General features: G+C 49.5%; 1 protein-coding gene across 1 annotated transcript in view; it reads left to right on the top strand.

Annotated features, from left to right (window-relative positions):
• The window catches only part of LOC140393991 (CD9 antigen-like), a 385099-nt gene extending 366004 nt beyond the window's left edge, over positions 1–19095 (top strand). The window contains exons 6-8 of the mRNA XM_072480718.1: positions 2927–2998; positions 7681–7764; positions 18844–19095. Coding sequence (XP_072336819.1) covers positions 2927–2998; positions 7681–7764; positions 18844–18909 — 222 coding nt within the window. The 3' untranslated portion in view covers positions 18910–19095. The remainder of the gene's footprint in view (positions 1–2926; positions 2999–7680; positions 7765–18843) is intronic.
• The last annotated feature ends 1464 nt before the right edge of the window (positions 19096–20559 follow it).

Below are 20559 nucleotides of genomic sequence, written 5' to 3'. Positions count from 1 at the left end.
TATATGCTTGCTGATACTACTGGGGGGGGGGGGGGGGACGAGCCGGGGGTGGGTGGGGGAGGGGTACTTCGATTCTAGATGGCCCGGCGTGTCAGATGTAGATCCTCGGACACCTGGTCAGTCAGAGGGAAGGATCATTTTGTCTGACATGAACAACTCACTTGAAACAGGTCATCTGGGTGAAGGGTCAGTGGATCCTCACCTCTGGCCGCAGGCAAACCTCCCTGTTGGTCACAGCTCTCTCCTCGGACAACGCTGCGATTTCCAGGGCCTGTTCGTCATAGGAGGTGAGGACTTCAATCTCTTTTACTGCGTCCCCCTGTCTTGGCCCTTTCCCCGTTTATTATGAGCTGTATTCTCCTTTCGGGACAAAGAGAGGGCATTGTGAGCTCCAGGCTTGATGGGTCGGGGGTCTGCAGCAGGTGGCATGTGTGGGCACCGCACCTGGACATGAAGGAGCTGTGCTGGTGGATGCCAGGCGGTTCTGAGGAACAAACAGGAAGATCGGATGTGGGGAGGGTGCAGGGTGTCAGTCAGTCAATTGGGCGGAAGGGGGGGATTTGGGAATTTGAGGGGTGGCAGGTGGAACTGATGCCAGTAGAGAGCTGATGCCTGTTGGAGGTTGCTGGTCTTCTTGCAACATTGTACAGTGGTCCTCCTGGTCATGCTTCGCGCATGACACTGGCCCCCCAGGCGGCATTGACGACCTTGTTGTTGGTTATTCAACCCCCTCGGGGGAACAGGGTGCCCCGCCTCTCATCCAAAGCACTGAGAAGCCTGGCCAGGTCGGCATCCCAAAGTGAGGAGCAGATCTGTGCGTTGTCATGCTTGTGTGTTGGCTGGGAGCGAGTGGTTAGGGAGCATATAAAAGCAGCTCCTCCTTGTAGCGGCAAGACGCTGAGAAGCGAGTCGGACAGCGAAGAAGCCAGTAATGTTAAGAATATCTTAGGGGTTCATTTTGACAATATAGGGCGTGATCTCACCAACGCAGCCATCGCAAAACTCCCTGCCAAACGCGCCCAAACCAGACTTTAACTTCAGTTCGCTGAATCACGCCTATAGCCCAATTTATTCAGCCACCCCTCACAGATCAACCCCCTTTATCCCAGCAACCAATTTATCATAGAACCATATAATTTTATAGCACAGAAGGAGGCCATTCAGCCCATTGTGTCAGCACCGGCTCCCAAAAGAACCATTGAATTCCTACAGTGCAGAAAGAGGTCATTCGGCCCATTGAGTCTGCACTGACCCTCTGAAAGTGCTCCCTATCGTGGCCCATTCCTCCACCCTATCTTCGTAACCCACCTAATCTTTTGACACTAAGGAGCAATTTAACTCGGCCAATCCACCTAACCTGCACATCTTTGTGACTGTGGGAGGAAACCAGAGCATCCGGAGGAAACCCACGCAGACACGGAGAGAAAGTGCAGACTCCACACAGACAGTGACCCTAGACTGCAATTGAACCCAGGTCCCTGGCGCTGTGAGGTAGCAGCGCTAACCACTTTGCTGCCTTGAGCTACCCAGCTAGTCCCAGTCTCCAGCCCTGTCTCCGTAACCCTCTAAATTCATCACTTTCAAATATGTATCCAGCTCTCTTTTGAATCCTCCTATGGAATCTGCCTCCACCACTCTCCCAGGCAGCGCATTCCAAATCCCAACAACTCTCTGATGAAGAAGTTTCTCCTCAGCTCACTCGTAACTCTCTTGCTGACCATTTTGAAATTGTGACCCCTAGTCATTGACTTACCACCTAGTAGAAACAGAATATTGTTCTTCACCTTATCAAAATTGTTCATCATTTTGAACATCTCAATAAGGTCACCTCTTAATCTTCTTAGTAATACTTACTGTGCTACTTCTGATTCGCTGACACACAAAATTGTTATGACACCACGGGCTAGTGCAAGGTCAAATCCAACCCCAATCATCCCAGAATCACAGCACAAATGAATTAACTAATAATTCTTATAAAAATTCCTGAAATCTTTGGCCCTTGGCTACCCAATAATTACATTCACCAGGTTTGTAAGTTGAAGCACAAATACTGTTTATTTATAACTAGAACAAATATGAAATGCGCAATAAATACAACTACTTAATGTCAAGCTAATGTCTGACTCCCCCTTTAACTACCACTCCCTCTGCCCACCAACACAAGACAGACAAACACAGAGGGATGGAAAGGGGTAACAATAATAAGGATTAAGATCAAAAGATAGGAGTTCTTGCTTCACATGATGAGTTCTTCAGTGCACTTTATTCACAGTATGACTGTGGATCAAAGTCTCTCGTTTACAGCCTGTAATGATCTTCCTTGCAGTTAGCAATATCTTACTCACAACTTTTCCAGGAGAGGCTTCTGGCTTCACTCCAGCCTGTTCTGTGGCGAGAGTTATCAGATTCTGGGTTCTGCTTGCATCAACCTTTTCTGTATAGCGAGTTGGTGACTACAGCGACCTTTTGATGAGAATTCTCTGGTTATTTCTGGCGAAAACAGAGTGGGAAAAGAGAGGTTTTCTCTCAGCTGCCAAAGCGAAACTGAAAGCCCTTTAGGTCTCTGAACCATTATCAGTACCAAACACCACCTGTTACTGGGCAGAGCACCGTATTTTAGGCCCATTCATTGGCCACCAGCCACATCAATCCATTCAAGTCATCATTGATGTCACTCTAAAACAGCTCAGCCTTCTGGATCTTCCTGTATGAATTAAAGATGCAGACTGCTTTGCCTTAAATTCACATGTCCATTCAGCATCCACGGATCACAAATGTAATGGCAAAAGTAAAAGAAAGGGTAAATAAGGGAATAAATAAGAACAAACGGGAAGGACCTGTACAATCTCACAGGCACATACATGTTCTAACCTCTCAGGCACAGCCAGATTTGATGAGAAATGTTTTTCCCTGTCTCTCTCTCTAGTTGCATTGCTGTGGAGACTCATTACCAGATCCTTCTATACAGCTTCTCTGCCCCACATTACGCGTGCCAGCGGTGAGTTCCATGTTTCACATTTAATTCAACACGGAATTGCTTGATTCGCTTGCACATATTGTCACAGCCCTTCAATTGATGTTAAACTCTGATAATAAGTACTGACCTTCGGCTGACCCTGTAACAAAGCAATATGGGCAATTCATCAATTCAGTCTGTTTATTTATTTAGTTATCTAATTGCCCCTGGTGGCATTCCACAGATGCTGCTTGTGCTCCCTTTCCCATTCCGAGATTTAGTTTGACATCAGACATCCACATGTATGTTCCCATTGGCAATCATGCTCATTTCTGTCAGGGTCGTATTACTCTTTCATTCCAATTATTATTTTATAGACCTCTGTGATAACCCTCTCGAGGACCACAGGGGATTGCTAATTGATCTCCCTGTGACTTTTGTGGAATATGAGTTCCATTGTTGAGCGGATGGAGGCCCAATAGGGGCTCATCAACAAGTCCTCAGATATCGACACCCGTGCCCGCCCAGTAGATCCGGTAGTCCCGATCATCCTGATCGTGCCATTTGTCCCGGTTGTCCCGATCGTCCCGGTAGTCCCGATCGTCCCGATCGTCCCATTCGCCCAAGTAGTCCCGATCATCCCATTCATCCCGGTAATGTCGATAGTTCCCGTCGTACCGGTTGTCCCAGTCGTCCCAGTAGATCCGATCATCCCGATCGTCCCAGTCGTCCCGGTAGTCCCGATCATCCCAGTCGTCCCGGTAGTCCCGATCGTCCCAGTCGTCCCTGTAGTCCCTGTAGTCCCGATCGTCCCAGTCATCCCGGTAATATCGATAGTTCCGGTCGTCCCGGTTGTTCCAGTCATCCTGGTAGATCCAATCATCCCGATCGTCCCAGTCGTCTCAAACATCCCGATCGTCCCAGTCGTCCCAGTAGTCCTGATCGTCCCAGTCGTCCTGATCATCCCGATCGTCCCAGTCATCCCGGTAGTCCCGATAATCCCGATCATCCCAGTAGTCCCGATCATCCCGATCGTCCCGGTAGTCCATATCATCCTGATTGTCCCAGTCGTCCCTGTAGTCCCGATCGTCCCAGTCGACCCAGTAGTCCCAATCATCCCGATCATCCCGATCGTCCCAGTCGTCCCGGTAGACCCGATCATCCCGATCGACCCTGTAGTCCCGATCGTCCCATTTGTCCCATTTGTCCCGCTAGTCCCGATCGTCCCAGTCGTCCCGATCATCCCAATTGTCCCAGTCATCCCGTTCATCCCGATCGTCCCAGTCGTCCCGGTAGTCCCGATTATCCCGATCGTCCCGGTAGTCCCGATCGCCCCATTCGTCCCTGTAGTCCCGATCGTCCCATCTGTCCCGGTAGTCCCGATCGTCCCGATCATCCCGATCGTCCCAGTCATCCTGATCGTACCAGTCGTTCCGGTAATCTCGATAGTTCCGGTCATCCCGATTGTCCCGGTAGTCCCGATGATTCCGATCATACCAGTCATCCCGGTAGTCCCGATTATCCCGATCGTCCCGGTAGTCCCGATCGCCCCATTCGTCCCTGTAGTCCCGATCGTCCCATCTGTCCCGGTAGTCCCGATCGTCCCGATCATCCCGATCGTCCCAGTCATCCTGATCGTACCAGTCGTTCCGGTAATCTCGATAGTTCCGGTCATCCCGATTGTCCCGGTAGTCCCGATGATTCCGATCATACCAGTCATCCCGGTAGTCCCGATTATCCCGATCGTCCAGGCAGACCCGATCATCCCGATCGTCCCATTTGCCCGGTAGTCCCGATCATCCCGATCATCCCGGTCGTCCCAGTTGTCCCGGTAGTCTCCATAATCCCTATCATCCCAGTCGTCCCGGTAGTCCCGATCATCCCGATCGTCCCAGTCGTCCCGATCACCCTATCGTCCCAGTTGTCCCGGTAGTCCCGATCATCCCGATCATCCTGATTGACCCAGTCGTCCTGGTAATCCTGATCGTCCCAGTCGTCCCGGTAGTCCTGATCATCCCGATCATCCCGATCGTCACGGTCGTCCCAGTAGTCCCGATCATCCCGATCGTCCCGGTAGGCCCGATCGTCCCGATCGTCCCAGTCGTCCTGGTAGTCCCGATCATCCCGATCGTCCCAGTCGTCCTGGTAGTCCCGATCATCTTGATCGTCCCAGTCATCCCGATTATCCCGATCCCAGTTGTCCCGGTAGTCCCGATCGTCCCGGTAGTCCTGATCGTCCTAGTCGTCCCGGTTGTCCCGATCATCCCGATCGTCCCGGTCGTCCCAGTAGTCCCGATCGTCCAAGTTGTCCCGGTAGTCCCGATCGTCTCAGTCATCCCGGTAGTCCCGATTATCCCGATCGTCCCGGCCGTCCTGATCGTCCCAGTCGTCCCGGTTGTCCCATTAGTCCCGATCGTCCCGATCATCCCGATCGTCCTGGTAGTCCCGATCATCCCGATCGTCCCAGTTGTCCCGGTAGTCCCGATCATCCTGATCATCCCAGTCATCACGGTAGTTCCGATTATCCCGATCGTCCCGGTCATCCCGATCATCCCGATCGTCCCAGTTGTCCCGGTTGCCCGATCATCTCGATTGTCCCAGTTGTCCCGATCGTTCCAGTTGTCCCGGTAGTCCCGATCATCCCGATCGTCCCGGTAGGCCCGATCATCCCGATCGTCCCGGTAGGCCCGATCATCCCGATCGTCCCAGTCGTCCTGGTAGTCCCAATCATCCCGATCGTCCCAGTCGTCCTGGTAGTCCCGATCATCTTGATCGTCCCAGTCATCCCGATTATCCCGAACCCAGTTGTCCCGGTAGTCCCGATCGTCCCGGTAGTCCTGATCGTCCTAGTCGTCCCGGTTGTCCCGATCGTCCCGGTCGTCCCAGTAGTCCCGATCGTCCCAGTTGTCCCTGTAGTCCCGATTGTCTCAATCACCCCGGTAGTCCCGATTAGCCCGATCGTCCTGGCCGTCCAGATCGTCCCAGTCGTCCCGGTTGTCCCATCATCCCGATCGTCCCGGTAGTCCATATCATCCTGATTGTCCCAGTCGTCCCTGTAGTCCCGATCGTCCCAGTCGACCCAGTAGTCCCAATCATCCCGATCATCCCGATCGTCCCAGTCGTCCCGGTAGACCCGATCATCCCGATCGACCCTGTAGTCCCGATCGTCCCATTTGTCCCACTAGTCCCGATCGTCCCAGTCGTCCCGATCATCCCAATTGTCCCAGTCATCCCGTTCATCCCGATCGTCCCAGTCGTCCCGGTAGTCCCGATTATCCCGATCGTCCCGATTATCCCGAACCCAGTTGTCCCGGTAGTCCCGATCGTCCCGGTAGTCCTGATCGTCCTAGTCGTCCCGGTTGTCCCGATCGTCCCGGTCGTCCCAGTAGTCCCGATCGTCCCAGTTGTCACCGTAGTCCCGATCGTCTCAGTCATCCCGGTAGTCCCGATTATCCCGATCGTCCCGGCCGTCCTGATCGTCCCAGTCGTCCCGGTTGTCCCATTAGTCCCGATCGTCCCGATCGTCCTGGTAGTCCCGATCATCCCGATCGTCCCAGTTGTCCCGGTTGTCCCATTAGTCCCGATCGTCCCGATCGTCCTGGTAGTCCCGATCATCCCGATCGTCCCAGTTGTCCCAGTAGTCCCGATCATCCTGATCATCCCAGTCATCACGGTAGTTCCGATTATCCCGATCGTCCCGGTCGTCCCGATCATCCCGATCGTCCTAGTTGTCCCGGTTGCCCGATCATCCTGATTGTCCCAGTTGTCCCGGTAGTCCCAATCATCCCAATCGTCCCAGTTGTCCCGGTAGTCCCGATCATCCCAGTTGTCCCGGTAGTCCCAATCGTCCCGTTCGTCCCAGTCGTCCCGGTAGTCCCGATAATCCCAGTTGTCCCGGTAGTCCCAATCGTCCCGTTCGTCCCAGTCGTGCCGGTAGTCCCGATCATCCCAGTCGTCCTGGTATTCCGATCATACCAGTCGTTCCGGTAATCCCGATCATCCCGATCGTCAAAGTAGGCCCGGTCGTCCCGATCGTCCCAGTCGTTCTGGTAATCTCGATAGTTCCGGTCATCCCGGTAGTCACAGTAGTCACGGGCTGGAAAATTTGATTTGTACATCGCAGCTGAAACCTTTTTTGTGAATAAACCTGATTTGCCTTTTAGTCTGCGCCTCCTGGAATCACCACAACCTGTCATGTTTCTCTTGTTTATTTCTTTGGGAGATTGAAGCTGAAGTAAGTTTTAAGATGGAGTTGGGCAGAAAATTGTACAGATTGAAAAGCTGACTGTTGAGTATTTTTCCTTGGGATAGTGCACTTTTTTCCTTGGGATCTGGTCACTCACTACACTCAGGGTGAGAATTGTGGGTATAAGCAGCACTCTAGAGGCAGTATAGAATCCTGCCTGATACCGAGGGTAACTCACTGTTGGAGTTGCTGTCTTTCTGAGCTATTGAAGCCTTTTTACATCTGAAGCAGACTGAAAGGATCCCTGGATATTATTTATAGGAGGAGCTGGGGCGTTCGCCTTGGAACTCTGGTCAATATTTATCCCTCAAGTAATACCACTCAAATATTCCCAGCAACGAAACGTGGGGATGACAACGCTTGGAGGAGTTGTGATCGTATCATTAGAGCACTTATTCAGCATGTTATTTATGAGAAAATGCTATTATGGTCTGACTACTGACCACCATCACTGATTTCCTGCTCAATGTCTCCACAGAACTGCTCTTCTAAATTAAAGGAATTTTTCAACTCAAAGCTATACATGATTGGAGTGGTGGGAATTGGGATTGCCGGAGTCATGGTAAGGTAGTTCAACTCTGTTGGTCAAACTCATTTGTTTCGATAGGCCCCAAGCCTTGATGTATCTGAGCTTCTGCGACAGGATGTGCAGCCCAGTGTAGTGGTCTCACTGTGATACCTTGTCACAAAAACAGAACATGACGGAAATACTCAGCATCTGTGGAGAAAGAAACGTTTCCAATCCATCTAACTCTTCTTCAGAATTAAAGAGAGGGAAAAAATGTGAGGGGCTTTATATTACTTGATGGTGAGTGGAGCAGCTGGAGCAGAGTAAACGGTCAGTGATTAGTGGGAGCTAGTTACAAAGATGTGTAGGGCATGAGACAGAGGAATAGTTCATGGCAGTTTAAAGGGCTAAAGATAAGGGGGGCGATTCTCCAATATGGAGCCCAAGAGTTTGCGCTGTCGTGAACGCTGTCGCGTTTCACAAAGGCGCGAACCGGGCCCGGGTTGGGCCAATTCTGGCCCACACAGGGGGCCAACACGGCGATTTTGCGGCGCCAAATAGGTGCCACGCCAACCCGCGCATGTGCAGTTGGGCCGCGACAACCTGCGCATGCGCGGGGGACTTCTTTAACGCACCGGCTCCGATCAACATGGCGTCGGTGTTCAGGGGCCAGCCACGCCAAAAAGTAGGCCCATTGGGGAAAGGCTGGCCCGCCGATCGGTAGGCCCCGATCGCGGGCCAGACCCCATCGGAGGCCCCCTCCGGTGAAGGAGCCCCCTTCCCCCTCCACAGGCCGCCACCCCCCTCCCCCCGACCATTCTCGCAGAGTTCCCGCTGGCAGCGACCAGGGGTGAACGGCGCCGGTGGGACTCTGTCGTATTAGCGCAGCCGCTCGGCCCATCCGGCCTGGAGAATCGCGTGCTGGCGTCGGGGCGTCGTGGCATGGTTGCGGCGATTCTCCGGCCCGGCGCGGGGCTCAGAGAATCGTCCCCAAGATAACAGAATGTGATAATGGGAGAACAAAGATCAGTGAAAGCAAAACTAAAAAATAAGTGACAGATGACCCAGTGTGGGAGGGGGAGTTTGAATTGGGATAACAATGTTTTTGAATAAAAAGGGGTCAAGATGGAGGAGAAAGTTGTTGAACTCAATGTTGAGTCTGAAGAGCTGTAACATTGTCTGATTGAAAGATGAGATATTGCTCATGTTGGGCTTCACTGGAATATTGCAGCAGGCCAAGGACAAACATTTTTTTAAAAAATAATTTCCGGGATGTGGCGTTGCTGGTTCAGCCCGCATTTATTTTTGCCCATCCCTAATCGCCATTCAGAAGTTGGTTGTGAGCTGCAGTTCCACGTGGGTGCTGAGTTGAAGTGGCAATTGACAGGAAGGTTGGGGTCAATCTTCTCTCGTCCTTCACACTGCTATTAAAACTTTTTCTGTCTCATCTTTGTAACAATTTGACTTATCTCCCACCAATCACTGACTTCCTACTCTGCCCAGCTACTCCTCCTTTATATCGTATAAACTCCACCGTGGCACAGTGGTTAGCACTGCTGCCTCACAGTGCCAGGGACCCGGTTCAATTCTGGCCTCGAGTGACTGTGTAGAGTCTGCACGTTCTCCCCATGCCTGCGTGGGTTTCCTCCAGGTGCTCTGGTTTCCTCCCACAGTTCAGAGATGTGCAGGTTAGGTGGGGTTACGGGGTTGTGGGTTAGGGTGAGGGAGTGGGTCTCGGTTGAGTGTTATTTCAGAGGGTTGGTGCAGATTTGATGGGCCCAATGGCCTCCTTCTGCACTAGGGATTCTATGGATCACATTTCTCTATTTTAGGTCTGAAAGAGAGTAAGAGAGGGGTTACTGGGTTATGGGGATAGGGTGGTGTGGTCTTGTGTAGGGTGCTCTTTCCAAGAGCCGGTGCAGACTCGATGGGCCGAATGGCCTCCTTCTGCACTGTAAATTCTATGATTCTATGATTCTATGATAATTCAGACTGGAAACGTTAACTCTGTTTGTCGTCCCACAGATGCTGATCATTTGCAGAATTTTCTGTTTTTATTTCAGATTTCCAAGGACTCTGGGTCTTTACTCGTTGGAGTTTGGATGAGAGGGGATCTTATTGAAACTTACAGGCTACTGCGAGGCCTGGATAGAGTGGACGTGGAGAGGATGTTTCCACTTGTAGGAAAAACTAGATCCAGAGGATACCATCTCAGACTAAAGGGACAATCCTTTAAAACTGAGATGAGGAGGTATTTCTTCAACCAGAGGGTGGTGAATCTGTGGAACTCTTTGCCGCAGAACAAAGTCAGTATTCACTCAGGAAAAAGATAATGTTGTGGAGGAGAATGCTGAGACCCAGGCTAATAGAATAGATGGCATTGAGGTACGTAGGGAAGAGGTGTTGGCAATTCTGGACAGGCTGAAAATAGATAAGTCCCCGGGGCCTGATGGGATTTATCCTAGGATTCTCTGGGAGGCCAGGGAAGAGATTGCTGGACCTTTGGCTTTGATTTTTATGTCATCATTGGCTACAGGAATAGTGCCAGAGGACTGGAGGATAGCAAATGTGGTCCCTTTGTTCAAAAAGGGGAGCAGAGACAACCCCGGCAACTATAGACCGGTGAGCCTCACGTCTGTAGTGGGTAAAGTCTTGGAGGGGATTATAAGAGACAAGATTTATAATCATTTAGATAGGAATAATATGATCAGGGATAGTCAGCATGGCTTTGTGAAGGGTAGGTCATGCCTCACAAACCTTATCGAGTTCTTTGAGAAGGTGACTGAACAGGTAGACGAGGGTAGAGCAATTGATGTGGTGTATATGGATTTCAGCAAAGCGTTTCATAGATTATCATAGAATTTACAGTGCAGAAGGAGGCCATTCGGCCCATCGAGTCTGCACCGGCTCTTAGAAAGAGCACCCTACCCAAGGTCAACACCCCCACCCTATCCCCACAACCCAGTAACCACACTCAACACTAAGGGCAATTTTGGACACTAAGGGCAATTTATCATGGCCAATCCACCTAACCTGCACATCTTTGGACTGTGGGAGGAAACCGGAGCACCCGGAGGAAACCCACGCACACACGGGGAGGATGTGCAGACTCCGCACAGACAGTGACCCAAGCCGGAATCGAACCTGGGACCCTGGAGCTGTGAAGCAATTGTGCTATCCACAATGCTACCGTGCTGCCCACAGATAAGGTTCCCCACGGTAGGCTATTGCAGAAAATACGGAGGCTGGGGATTGAGGGTGATTTAGAGTTCTGGATCAGAAATTGGCTAGCTGAAAGAAGACAGAGGGGTGGTGGTTGATGGGAAATGTTCAGAATGGAGTTCAAGTGGAGTACCACAAGGATCTGTTCTGGGGCCGTTGCTGTTTGTCATTTTTATCAATGACCTAGAGGAAGGCGCAGAAGGGTGGGTGAGTAAATTTGAGACGATACTAAAGTCGGTGGTGTTGTTGATAGTGTGGAAGGATGTATCAGGTTACAGAGGGATATAGAGCTGGGCTGAGAGGTGGCAAATGGAGTTTAATGTGTGAGGTGATTCACTTTGGAAGGAATAACAGGAATGCGGAATATTTGGCTAATGGTAAAGTTCTTGGGAGTGTGGATGAGCAGAGGGATCTAGGTGTCCATGTACATAGATCCCTGAAAGTTGCCACCCAGGTTGATAGGGTTGTGAAGAAGGCCTATGGAGTGTTGGCCTTTATTGGTAGAGGGATTGAGTTCCGGAGTCAGGAGGTCATGTTGCAGCTGTACAGAACTCTGGTACGGCCGCATTTGGAGTATTGCCTACAGTTCTGGTCACCGCATTATAGGAAGAACGTGGAGGCTTTGGAGCGGGTGCGGAGTACTCAATACTCCGTCTGATGAAGGCAAGCATGCTGTATGCCTTCTTGACCACTCTATCGACCTGCATTGCCACCTTCAGGGTACAATGGACCTGAACTCCCAGATCTCTCTGTACATCAATTTCCCCAGGACTCTTCCATTGACCGTATAGTCCGCTCTTGAATTAGACCTTCCAAAATGCACCACCTCACATTTGCCTGGATTGAACTCCATATGCCATTTCTCTACCCAACTCTCCAATCTATCTATATTTTGCTGTATTCTCTGACAGTCCTCCTCGCGATCTGCAACTCCACCAATCTTAGTATCATCTGCAAACTTGCTAATCAGACCACCTATACCTTTGTCCAGATCATTTATGTACATCACAAACAACAGTGGTCCGAGCACGGATCCCTGTGGAACACCGCTAGTCACCTTCCTCCATTTTGAGACACTCCCTTCCACCACTACTATCTGTCTCCTGTTGCCCAGCCAGTTCTTTATCCATCTAGCTAGTACACCCTGAACCCCATACGACTTCACCTTTTCCATCAATCTGCCATGGTAAACTTTATAAAATGCCTAACTGAAGTCCATGTATATGTATATTATTTTTTATAGAATTTACAGTGCAGAAGGAGGCCATTCGGCCCATCGTGTCTGCACCGGCTCCTGGAAAGAGCACCCCACCCAAGATCTACACCTCCACCCTATCCCTATAACCCAGTAACCCCACCCAACATTAAGGGCAATTTTGACACTAAGGGCAATTTAGCATGGCCAATCCACCTAACTTGCACATCTTTGGACTGTGGGAGGAAACCGGAGCACCCGGAGGAAACCCACGCACACACGGGGAGAATGTGCAGACTCCGCACAGACAGTGACCCAAGCCGGGAATCGAACCTGGGACCCTGGAGCTGTGAAGCAATTGTGCTAACCACAATGCTACCGTGCTGCCCCATCTACAGCCCTTCCCTCATCAATTAACGTTGTCACTTCCTCAAAGAATTCTATTAGGTTTGTAAGACATGACCTTTCCTGCATAAAACCATGCTGCCTATCACTGATAAGTCTATTTTCTTCCAAATGTGAATAGATCCTATCCCTCAGTATCTTCTCCAGCAGCTTGCCTACCACTGACGTCAAGCTCACAGGTCTATAATTCCCAAGATTATCCCTGCTACCCTTCTTAAACAAAGGGACAACATTAGCAATTCTCCAGTCCTCCGGGACCTCACCCATGCTCAAGGATGCTGCAAAGATATCTGTTAAGGCCCCAGCTATTTCTTCCCTCGCTTCCCTCAGTAACCTGGGATAGATCCCATCCGGACCTGGGGACTTGTCCACCTTAATGCCTTTTAGAATACCCAAAACTTCCCCCTTCCTTATGCCGACTTGACCTCGAGTATTTAAACATCCATCCGTAGCTTCAACATCCGTCATGTCCCTCTCCTTGGTGAATACCGATGCAAAGTACTCATTAAAAATCTCACCCATTTCCTCTGACTCCACGCATAAATTCCCTCTTTTGTCTTTGAGTGGGCCAATTCTTTCTCTAGTTACCCTCTTGCTCCTTATATACGAATAAAAGGCTTTGGGATTTTCCTTAACCCTGTTAGCCAAAGATATTTCATGACCCCTTTTAGCCCTCTTCATTGCGCTTTTGAAATTTGTCCTACTTTCCCGATATTCCTCCAAAGCTTTATCAGATTTAAGTCACCTAGATGTTATGTATGCTTCCTTTTTCATCTTAGCTAGTCTCACAATTCCACCCGTCACCCATGGTTCCCTAATCTTGCCATTTCTATCCCTCATTTTCACAGGGGCATGTCTGTCCTGCACTCTAATCAACCTTTCCTAAAAAGACTCCCACATTTCAAATGTGGATTTACCCTTAAAGAGCTGCTCCCAATCCACATTCCCAGCTCCTGCCGAATTTTGTTATACTTGGCCTTTCCCCAATTTAGCACTCTTTCTTTAGGACCACTCTCGTCTTTGACCATGAGTGTTCTAAAACTTACAGAATTGTGATCGCTATGCCCAAAGTAATCACCGACTGAAACTTTAACCACCTGGCCGGGATCATTCCCCAATACCAGGTCCAGTATGGACCCTTCCCGAGTTGGACTATTTACATACTGCTCTAAAAAACTCTCCTGGATGCTCCTTACAAATTCTGCTCCATTTACGCCTCCAACATTACATGAGTCCCATTCAATGTTGGGGAAGTTAAATTCTCCCATCACGACCACCCTATTGCTCCTACATTTTTCTATAATCTGTCTACATATTTGTACCTCTACTTCATGCTAGCTTTTGGGAGGCCTGTAGTAAAGTCCCAACAATGTTAGTGCACCCTTCCTATTTCTTAGCTCTACCCATATTGCCTCAGTGCTCGAATCCTCTATCGTGCCCTCCTTAATCATAGCTGTGATATCATCTCTGACCAGTAATCCAACTCCTCCACCCCATTTACCTCCCTCTCTATCCCTCCTGAAGCATCTATACCCTGGGATATTTAGTTGTCAGTCTTGCCCTTCCCTCAACCAAGTCTCCGTAATACCAATAACATCATATTCCCAGGTACTAATCCAAGTTCATCTGCCTTACCTGCTACACTTCTCGCATTGAAACATATGCACCTCAGACCACCTGTCCCTTTGTGTTCTTCATCTCTTCCCTGTCTACTCTTCCCCTTAGTCACATTGAGTTTATTATCTAGTACCTTACTGGCTTTAGTTGCTGCCTCTTTACTGACCTCTAACTTCCTAATCTGGTTCCCAGCCCCCTGCCACATTAGTTTAAAACCTCCCCAACAGTGTTAACAAAAGCACCCCCTAGGACATTGGTTCCAGTCCTGCCCAGGTGTAGACCATCCGATTTGTAATGGTTCCACCGCCCCCAGAACCGGTTTCAATGTCCCAAAAATCTGAACCCCTCCCTCCTGCACCATCTCTCAAGCCACATATTCATTCTGACTATTCTTGAATTTCTACTCCGACTGTCTCATGGCACTGGTAGCAATCCTGAGATTACTACCTTTGAGGTCCTACTTTTTAACTTACCTCCTAACTCCCTAAATTCTGATTGTAGGACCTCATCCCGTTTTTTACCTATATCGTTGGTGCCTATATGCAGCACGACAACTGGCTGTTCACCCTCCCCCTTCAGTATGTCCTGCAGCCGATCTGAGACATCCCTGACCCGTGCACCCGGGAGGCAACATACCATTCGGGAGTCTCGTTTTCTTCCACAGAAACGCCTGAACTGGGCGTGTTGTTAAACTTGCAGTGCATCAGTATCTTCAACATGTCTTAAAGTTCTTGATTGACACCCCATCCACCACCTTCAACATTCACTCTATCTGCCACCGACGCACAATGGCAGCAGTATGTACCATCCACAAGATGCACTGCAGCAACTCAGCAAGGCTCCATCGACAGCACCTTCCAAACCTGCAACCTTCACCACCTTAAAAGACAAGCGCAGATAATACCTGGGAACACCACCACCTGGAAGTTCCCACCAAGTCACTCACCATTCTGACTTGGAAATATATTGGCTATTCCTTCACTGTCACTGGTTCAAAATCCTGGAACTCCCTCCCTAACAGCAGAGTGGTGTACGACCCCAGACCAGACCGTAACAGTGGCTAGGATACTGGACAGAATCCCAATATTTTATCTTAGTTTGTAAGACTGTGAGGAAAGGATGCCTCACTCCAGGAGATTTCACACAAAACACAAAGAAACATACATAGAAAATAGGAGCAGGAGGAGGCCATTCGGCCCTTCGAGCCTGCTCCGCCATTCATAATGATCATGGCTGATCATCAAGTTCAATACCCTGATCCCACCTGCCCCCCGATATCCCTTGATCCCTTTAGCTCCAAGAGCTATATCTAATTCCTTCTTGAAATTACACAATGTTTCGGCCTCATCTACTTTCTGTGGTAGTGAATTCCACAGATTCACTACTCTCTGGGTGAAGAAGTTTATCCTCATCTCAGTCCTAAAGGGTTTACCCCTTTTTCTCAAACTATGACGCCCAGATCTGCAATCCCCCACCATCAGGGACATGCTTTTTGAATAATACTGTCTAATCCTGTTAGAATTTTCTAAATTTCTATGAGATCCCCTCTTCCTCTTATGAACTCCAATGAATATAATCCTAACTGACTCAGTCTCTCCTCATATGACAGTCCCGCCATCCCAGGAATCAGCCTGATAAATCTTTGCTGCACTCCGTCCATAGCAAGAACATCCTTCCTCAGATAAGGCCACCAAAACTGCACACAATACTCCAGGTCTGGCCTCACCAATATCCTAATACAATTGCAGTAAAACATCTCTATTCCTATACTCAAATCCTCTCGCTATGATGGCCAACATACCAGTTGCCTTCTTTACTGCCTGCTGTACCTGCGCGCTTACTTTCAGTGACTGATGCACAAGGATACCAAGGTCTCGCTGAGTATTCACCTCTCTCAATTTCCACCCATTCAAATAATAATAAATATTTTTGCTACTGAAGCGGATAACCTCACATTTATCCACATAATACTGCATCTGCCATGCATGTGGCCACTCACGCAGCCTGTCCAAATTCCATTGAAGCATCTCTGTATCCTCCTCACAGCCCACCCTCCTACCCAACTTTGCATTATCTGCAAGTTTGGAGATAATACATTTAGTAGCCTCATCCAAATCATTAATATATAATGTGAACAGTTGGGGTCCTAGCATAGATTCCTGCAGCACCGAACTAGTCACTGCCTGCCAATCAGCAAGAGTCCCAATTATTCCAACTTTTTGCTTCCTCTCTGCTAACCAGCTTTCTATTCTTCTCAAGCCACTACCCGCAATCCCATGCGCTTTAACTGTAACTGCTATGTGAGACCTTGGAAAAAGCCTTCTGAAAGTCTAAATATACCACATCCACCGCCTGGTCAACTCTACTAGTTACATCTTCAAAGAATTCCAGTAGATTTGTCAAGCATTATTGTCCTTTCCTAAATCCATGATTTTCCTTTCATAAATCCATGCTCCATCAACTTCCCTACTATCGGCATTAGGCTCACTGGTCTATAGTTCCCTGTTTCTCTCTACCTCCCTTTTTGAATAGTGGGTTACATTAGCTACACTCCAATCTGTAGGAACCATTCCAGAGATCAAAGAAGTTTGGAAAATGACCACCTACTATTTCTAGGACCACTTCAGAAACTACTCTGAGATGAGGATTATCAGGTCCTGGCAATATATCCGCTTCCAATCCCATATATTTTCCAAAAAACATTTCTTTACTGATACTAATTTCCTTCAGCTCCTCACTAAAACTCAAAATAGGGATATGGTAAATTGAAACAAACTTTACTACTAACACAGTATTGTTTGTGGTTTATATAAATGATTTAGACATGAATGTCGGAGGGTTGATCAGTAAGTTTGCAGATGATACAGGTAACTAACTGTAGGCTCATTCAGAAAGTTTGGGGACATGGGATACAGGGAAATTTGGCTGGCCGAAAGAAGACAGCGAGTGGTAGTGGGTGGAAAGTATTCCGCCTGGAGGTCAGTGACCAGTGGTGTCTCACAGGGATCTGTTCTGGGACCTCTGCTCTTTGTGTTTTTATAAATGACTTGGATGAGGAAGTGGAAGGGTGGGTTAGTACGTTTGCCGATGACACGAAAGTTGGTGGAGTTGTAGATAGTGTTGAGGGTAGTTGCAGATTACAACAGGACACTGACAGGATGCAGAGCTGGGCTGAGAAGTGGCAGATGGAGTTCAACCTAGATAAATGTGAAGTGATTCAGTTTGGAAGGTCGAATATGAATGCTGAATACAGGGCTAAAGGCAGGATTCTTGGAAGTGTGAACAGAAGGATCTTGGGGTCCACGTACATAGATCCCTCAAAGTTGCCACCCAGGTTGGTAGAGTTGTTAAGAAGAGTTTAAGAGCCGCGAGGTTTTGCTGCAGCTTTATAAAACCCAGGTTAGACCACACTTGGAATATTGTGTCCAGTTCTGGTCGCCTCATTATAGAAAGGATGTGGATGCTTTGGAGAGGGTGCAGAGGAGATTTACCAGGATACTGCCTGGACTAAAGGGCATGTCTTATGAAGAAAGATTGAGGGAGCTAGGGCTTTTCTCACTGGAATGAAGAAGGAAGAGAGATGACTTGGTAGATGTGTACAAGGTGATGAGAAGCATGGATAGAGTGGATAGCCAGAGACTTTTCCCCAGGGCGGAAATGGCTGTCATGAGGGGATATAATTTTAAGGTGATTGGAGGAAGGTATAGGGGAGATGTCAGAGGTATGTTCTTCACACAGAGAGTGGTGGGTGCGTGGAATGCACTGCCAGCAGAGGTGGTGGAATCAGAGTCTTTAGGGACTTTTAAGAGACTCTTGGACAGCAGTAAATTGAAGGGGTGTAGGTTAAGTTGATCTTAGATGAGGATAAATGGTCAGTACAACATCGTGGGCCGAAGGGCCTGTACTGTGCTGTACTGTTCTATGTTCTATGACACGAAAATTGGAGGGGTGGTAAATAGTGAGGAGGTTAGCCTTCAATTACAGGAGGATATAGACGGGCTGATAAGATGGGCTGATCAGTGGCAAATGGATTTCAATCTGGATAAGTGTGAGGTGAAGCAGTTGGGCAGGACAAATGAGGTAATGGAATACATATTGAATGGCAGGACCCTGGAAAGCATTGAAGAGCAAAGGGATCTTGGTTCGCATGTACATTAGTCCCTTAAGGTAGCAGAGCAGGTTGATAAAGTGACTAAGAAGACATATGGTGTACTTGCCTTTATTAGCCGAGGCATAGTGTTTAAGAGCAGGGAGGTTGTGCTTGAACTGTATAAAACATTGGTTAGGCCACAGCTACAGTATTGTGTGCAGTTCTGGAATCCACATTATTGGAGGGATGTGATAGCACTGGAATGGGTGCAGATGAGATTTACCAGGATGTTGCCTGGGCTGGAAAGTGTTAGCTATGGAGAGAGGAGATTGGATAGACTTGGATTGTTTTCCTTGGCGCAGAGGCGACTCAGAGGGAACATGAGTGAGATGTATTGGACGAATTGGATAACGTTACCAAGAAGCTGGCAATAGGCACAGTGGCAGAGTGGTCTCTGTCTGTGTTTATGATTCTATGACACTCGATTAAGGGCTTTAATGCCTGTACCCTGCGTTTCTTTCTGCCTGACCTTTTTTTTGTAGAGATGAGTCTAGTTTTCCAGTTCCCATTGCTGATTTGCCTTTTTGTGTTTTATTTTTTGCAGATTTTCGGGATGATTTTCAGTATGGTTCTGTGCTGTGCGATTCGCAATTCACAGGATGTGATGTGACACTGGGACAACCACACCAACTCTATCACTGCTCCATGCACCTTATAAATTGAGAATCAATATATTATCTAGTTGCTTGTTGGTTAATTGAATTAGAGCCGGTTATTTTTCTGTATCTTTAAGAACCTGGACAGGTTGCCATTCTTGTAATGCTTCAATTATTTTACATAAACTTCTGATAATTCAGTTTCTTTAAATTCATTTTCTTTAAAACACTAAAATTTGGTGCCATTTTAATAGTCTGGTTGACCGAGTGGGGCAGTACACTAACTCAGATACTGCTCCAGTGAGGCCCAGTTAACCAATTTGCTGGAGTCCAGCTACTAGTTTGGTAAAGCCTGGTTACTGGTTTGGTGAGGCCTAGTTACCAGTTTTGTGAGGCTTATTTAAGTGTTCAGTTGAGGCCTGGTTATGAGTTCAGTAAGGCCTGGTTACCAGTTCAGTTGAGGCCTGGTTACTGGATCGGTAAGGCCTGGTTACCAGTTCAGTTGAGGCCTGATTACTGGTTCGGTAAGGCCAGGTTACCGGTTCAGTTGAGGCCTGGTGCAGGTTCAGTAAGGCCTGATTACTAGTTCAGCTGAGGCCTGATTACTGGTTCGGTAAGGCCTGGTTACCGGTTCAGTTGAGGTCTGATTACCTGTTCAGTGAGGCCTGGTTGCCGGTTCTGTAAGGCCTTGTGATCAGTTCAGTGAGGCCTGGTTACCAGTTCAGTGAAGCCTGGTTACCAGTTTGTTTGGGCCTGGTTACTGGTTCAGGTGAGACCTGGGGCGGGATTCTCCCCTAACCGGCAGGGCGGGCCGTACCGGCGCCGAGGAGTGGCATGAACCACTCTGGCGTCGGGCCGCCCAGAAGGTGCAGAATCCTCCGCATCTTCAGAGGCTAGGCTGGCGGCAGTGGGGTTGGCGCCGCACCAGCCGGCGCCGAGGGGCCTCCGCCGGCCGGCTCGAGTTGGCGCATGCGCAGGAGCGCCAGCGTGTGCTGGCGTCATCCCAGCGCATGCGCAGGGGGCTTCTTCTCCGCGCCGGCCATGGTGGACCGTTACACCGACCGGCGCGGAGGGAAAGAGTGCCCCCACGGCACAGGCCCGCCCGTGGATCGGTGGGCCCCGATCGTGGGCCAGGCCACCGCGAGGGCGCTTCCCAGGGCCAGATCCCCCCATGCTCCCCCCCCCCGAGGACTCCACAGGCCACCTGCAGAGCCAGGTCCTGCCGGTACGGACCTGGTGTATTTTACGCCAGCGAGACCCGCCGAATACGGGTGGCTACTTGGCCCATCGTGGGCCGGAGAATTACCGGGGGGGGGGGGGCAGCTGCCAACGGCCCCCGATCGGCGTGGCACGATTCCCGCCCCGCCGAAAAAACGCCGCCGGAGAATCCGGCAGCCAGCGTCGTGGCGGCGGGCGGGATTCACGCCGCTCCCCGGCGATTCTCCGGCCCAGAGGGGGGTTCTAGAATCCCGGCCCTGGTTAACGGTTCAGTGAGGCCTGGTTACTGGCTCATTGAGGCCTGGTTACTGGTTCGGTAAGGCCTGACTACCAGTACAGTTGAGGCCTGATTACTGGTTCGGTAAGACCTCGTTTCCGGTTCAGTTGAGGCCAGATTAACGGTTCTGTGAGGCCTTGTTATCTGTTCAGTGAGGCCTGGTTACCAG

Source organism: Scyliorhinus torazame, chromosome 17 (genome assembly GCF_047496885.1).
Source record: "Scyliorhinus torazame isolate Kashiwa2021f chromosome 17, sScyTor2.1, whole genome shotgun sequence".
NCBI classification, from domain to species: domain Eukaryota; kingdom Metazoa; phylum Chordata; class Chondrichthyes; order Carcharhiniformes; family Scyliorhinidae; genus Scyliorhinus; species Scyliorhinus torazame.
Note: the sequence above shows the minus strand (reverse complement) of the source record. Positions and strands in the feature narration are given on the sequence as shown.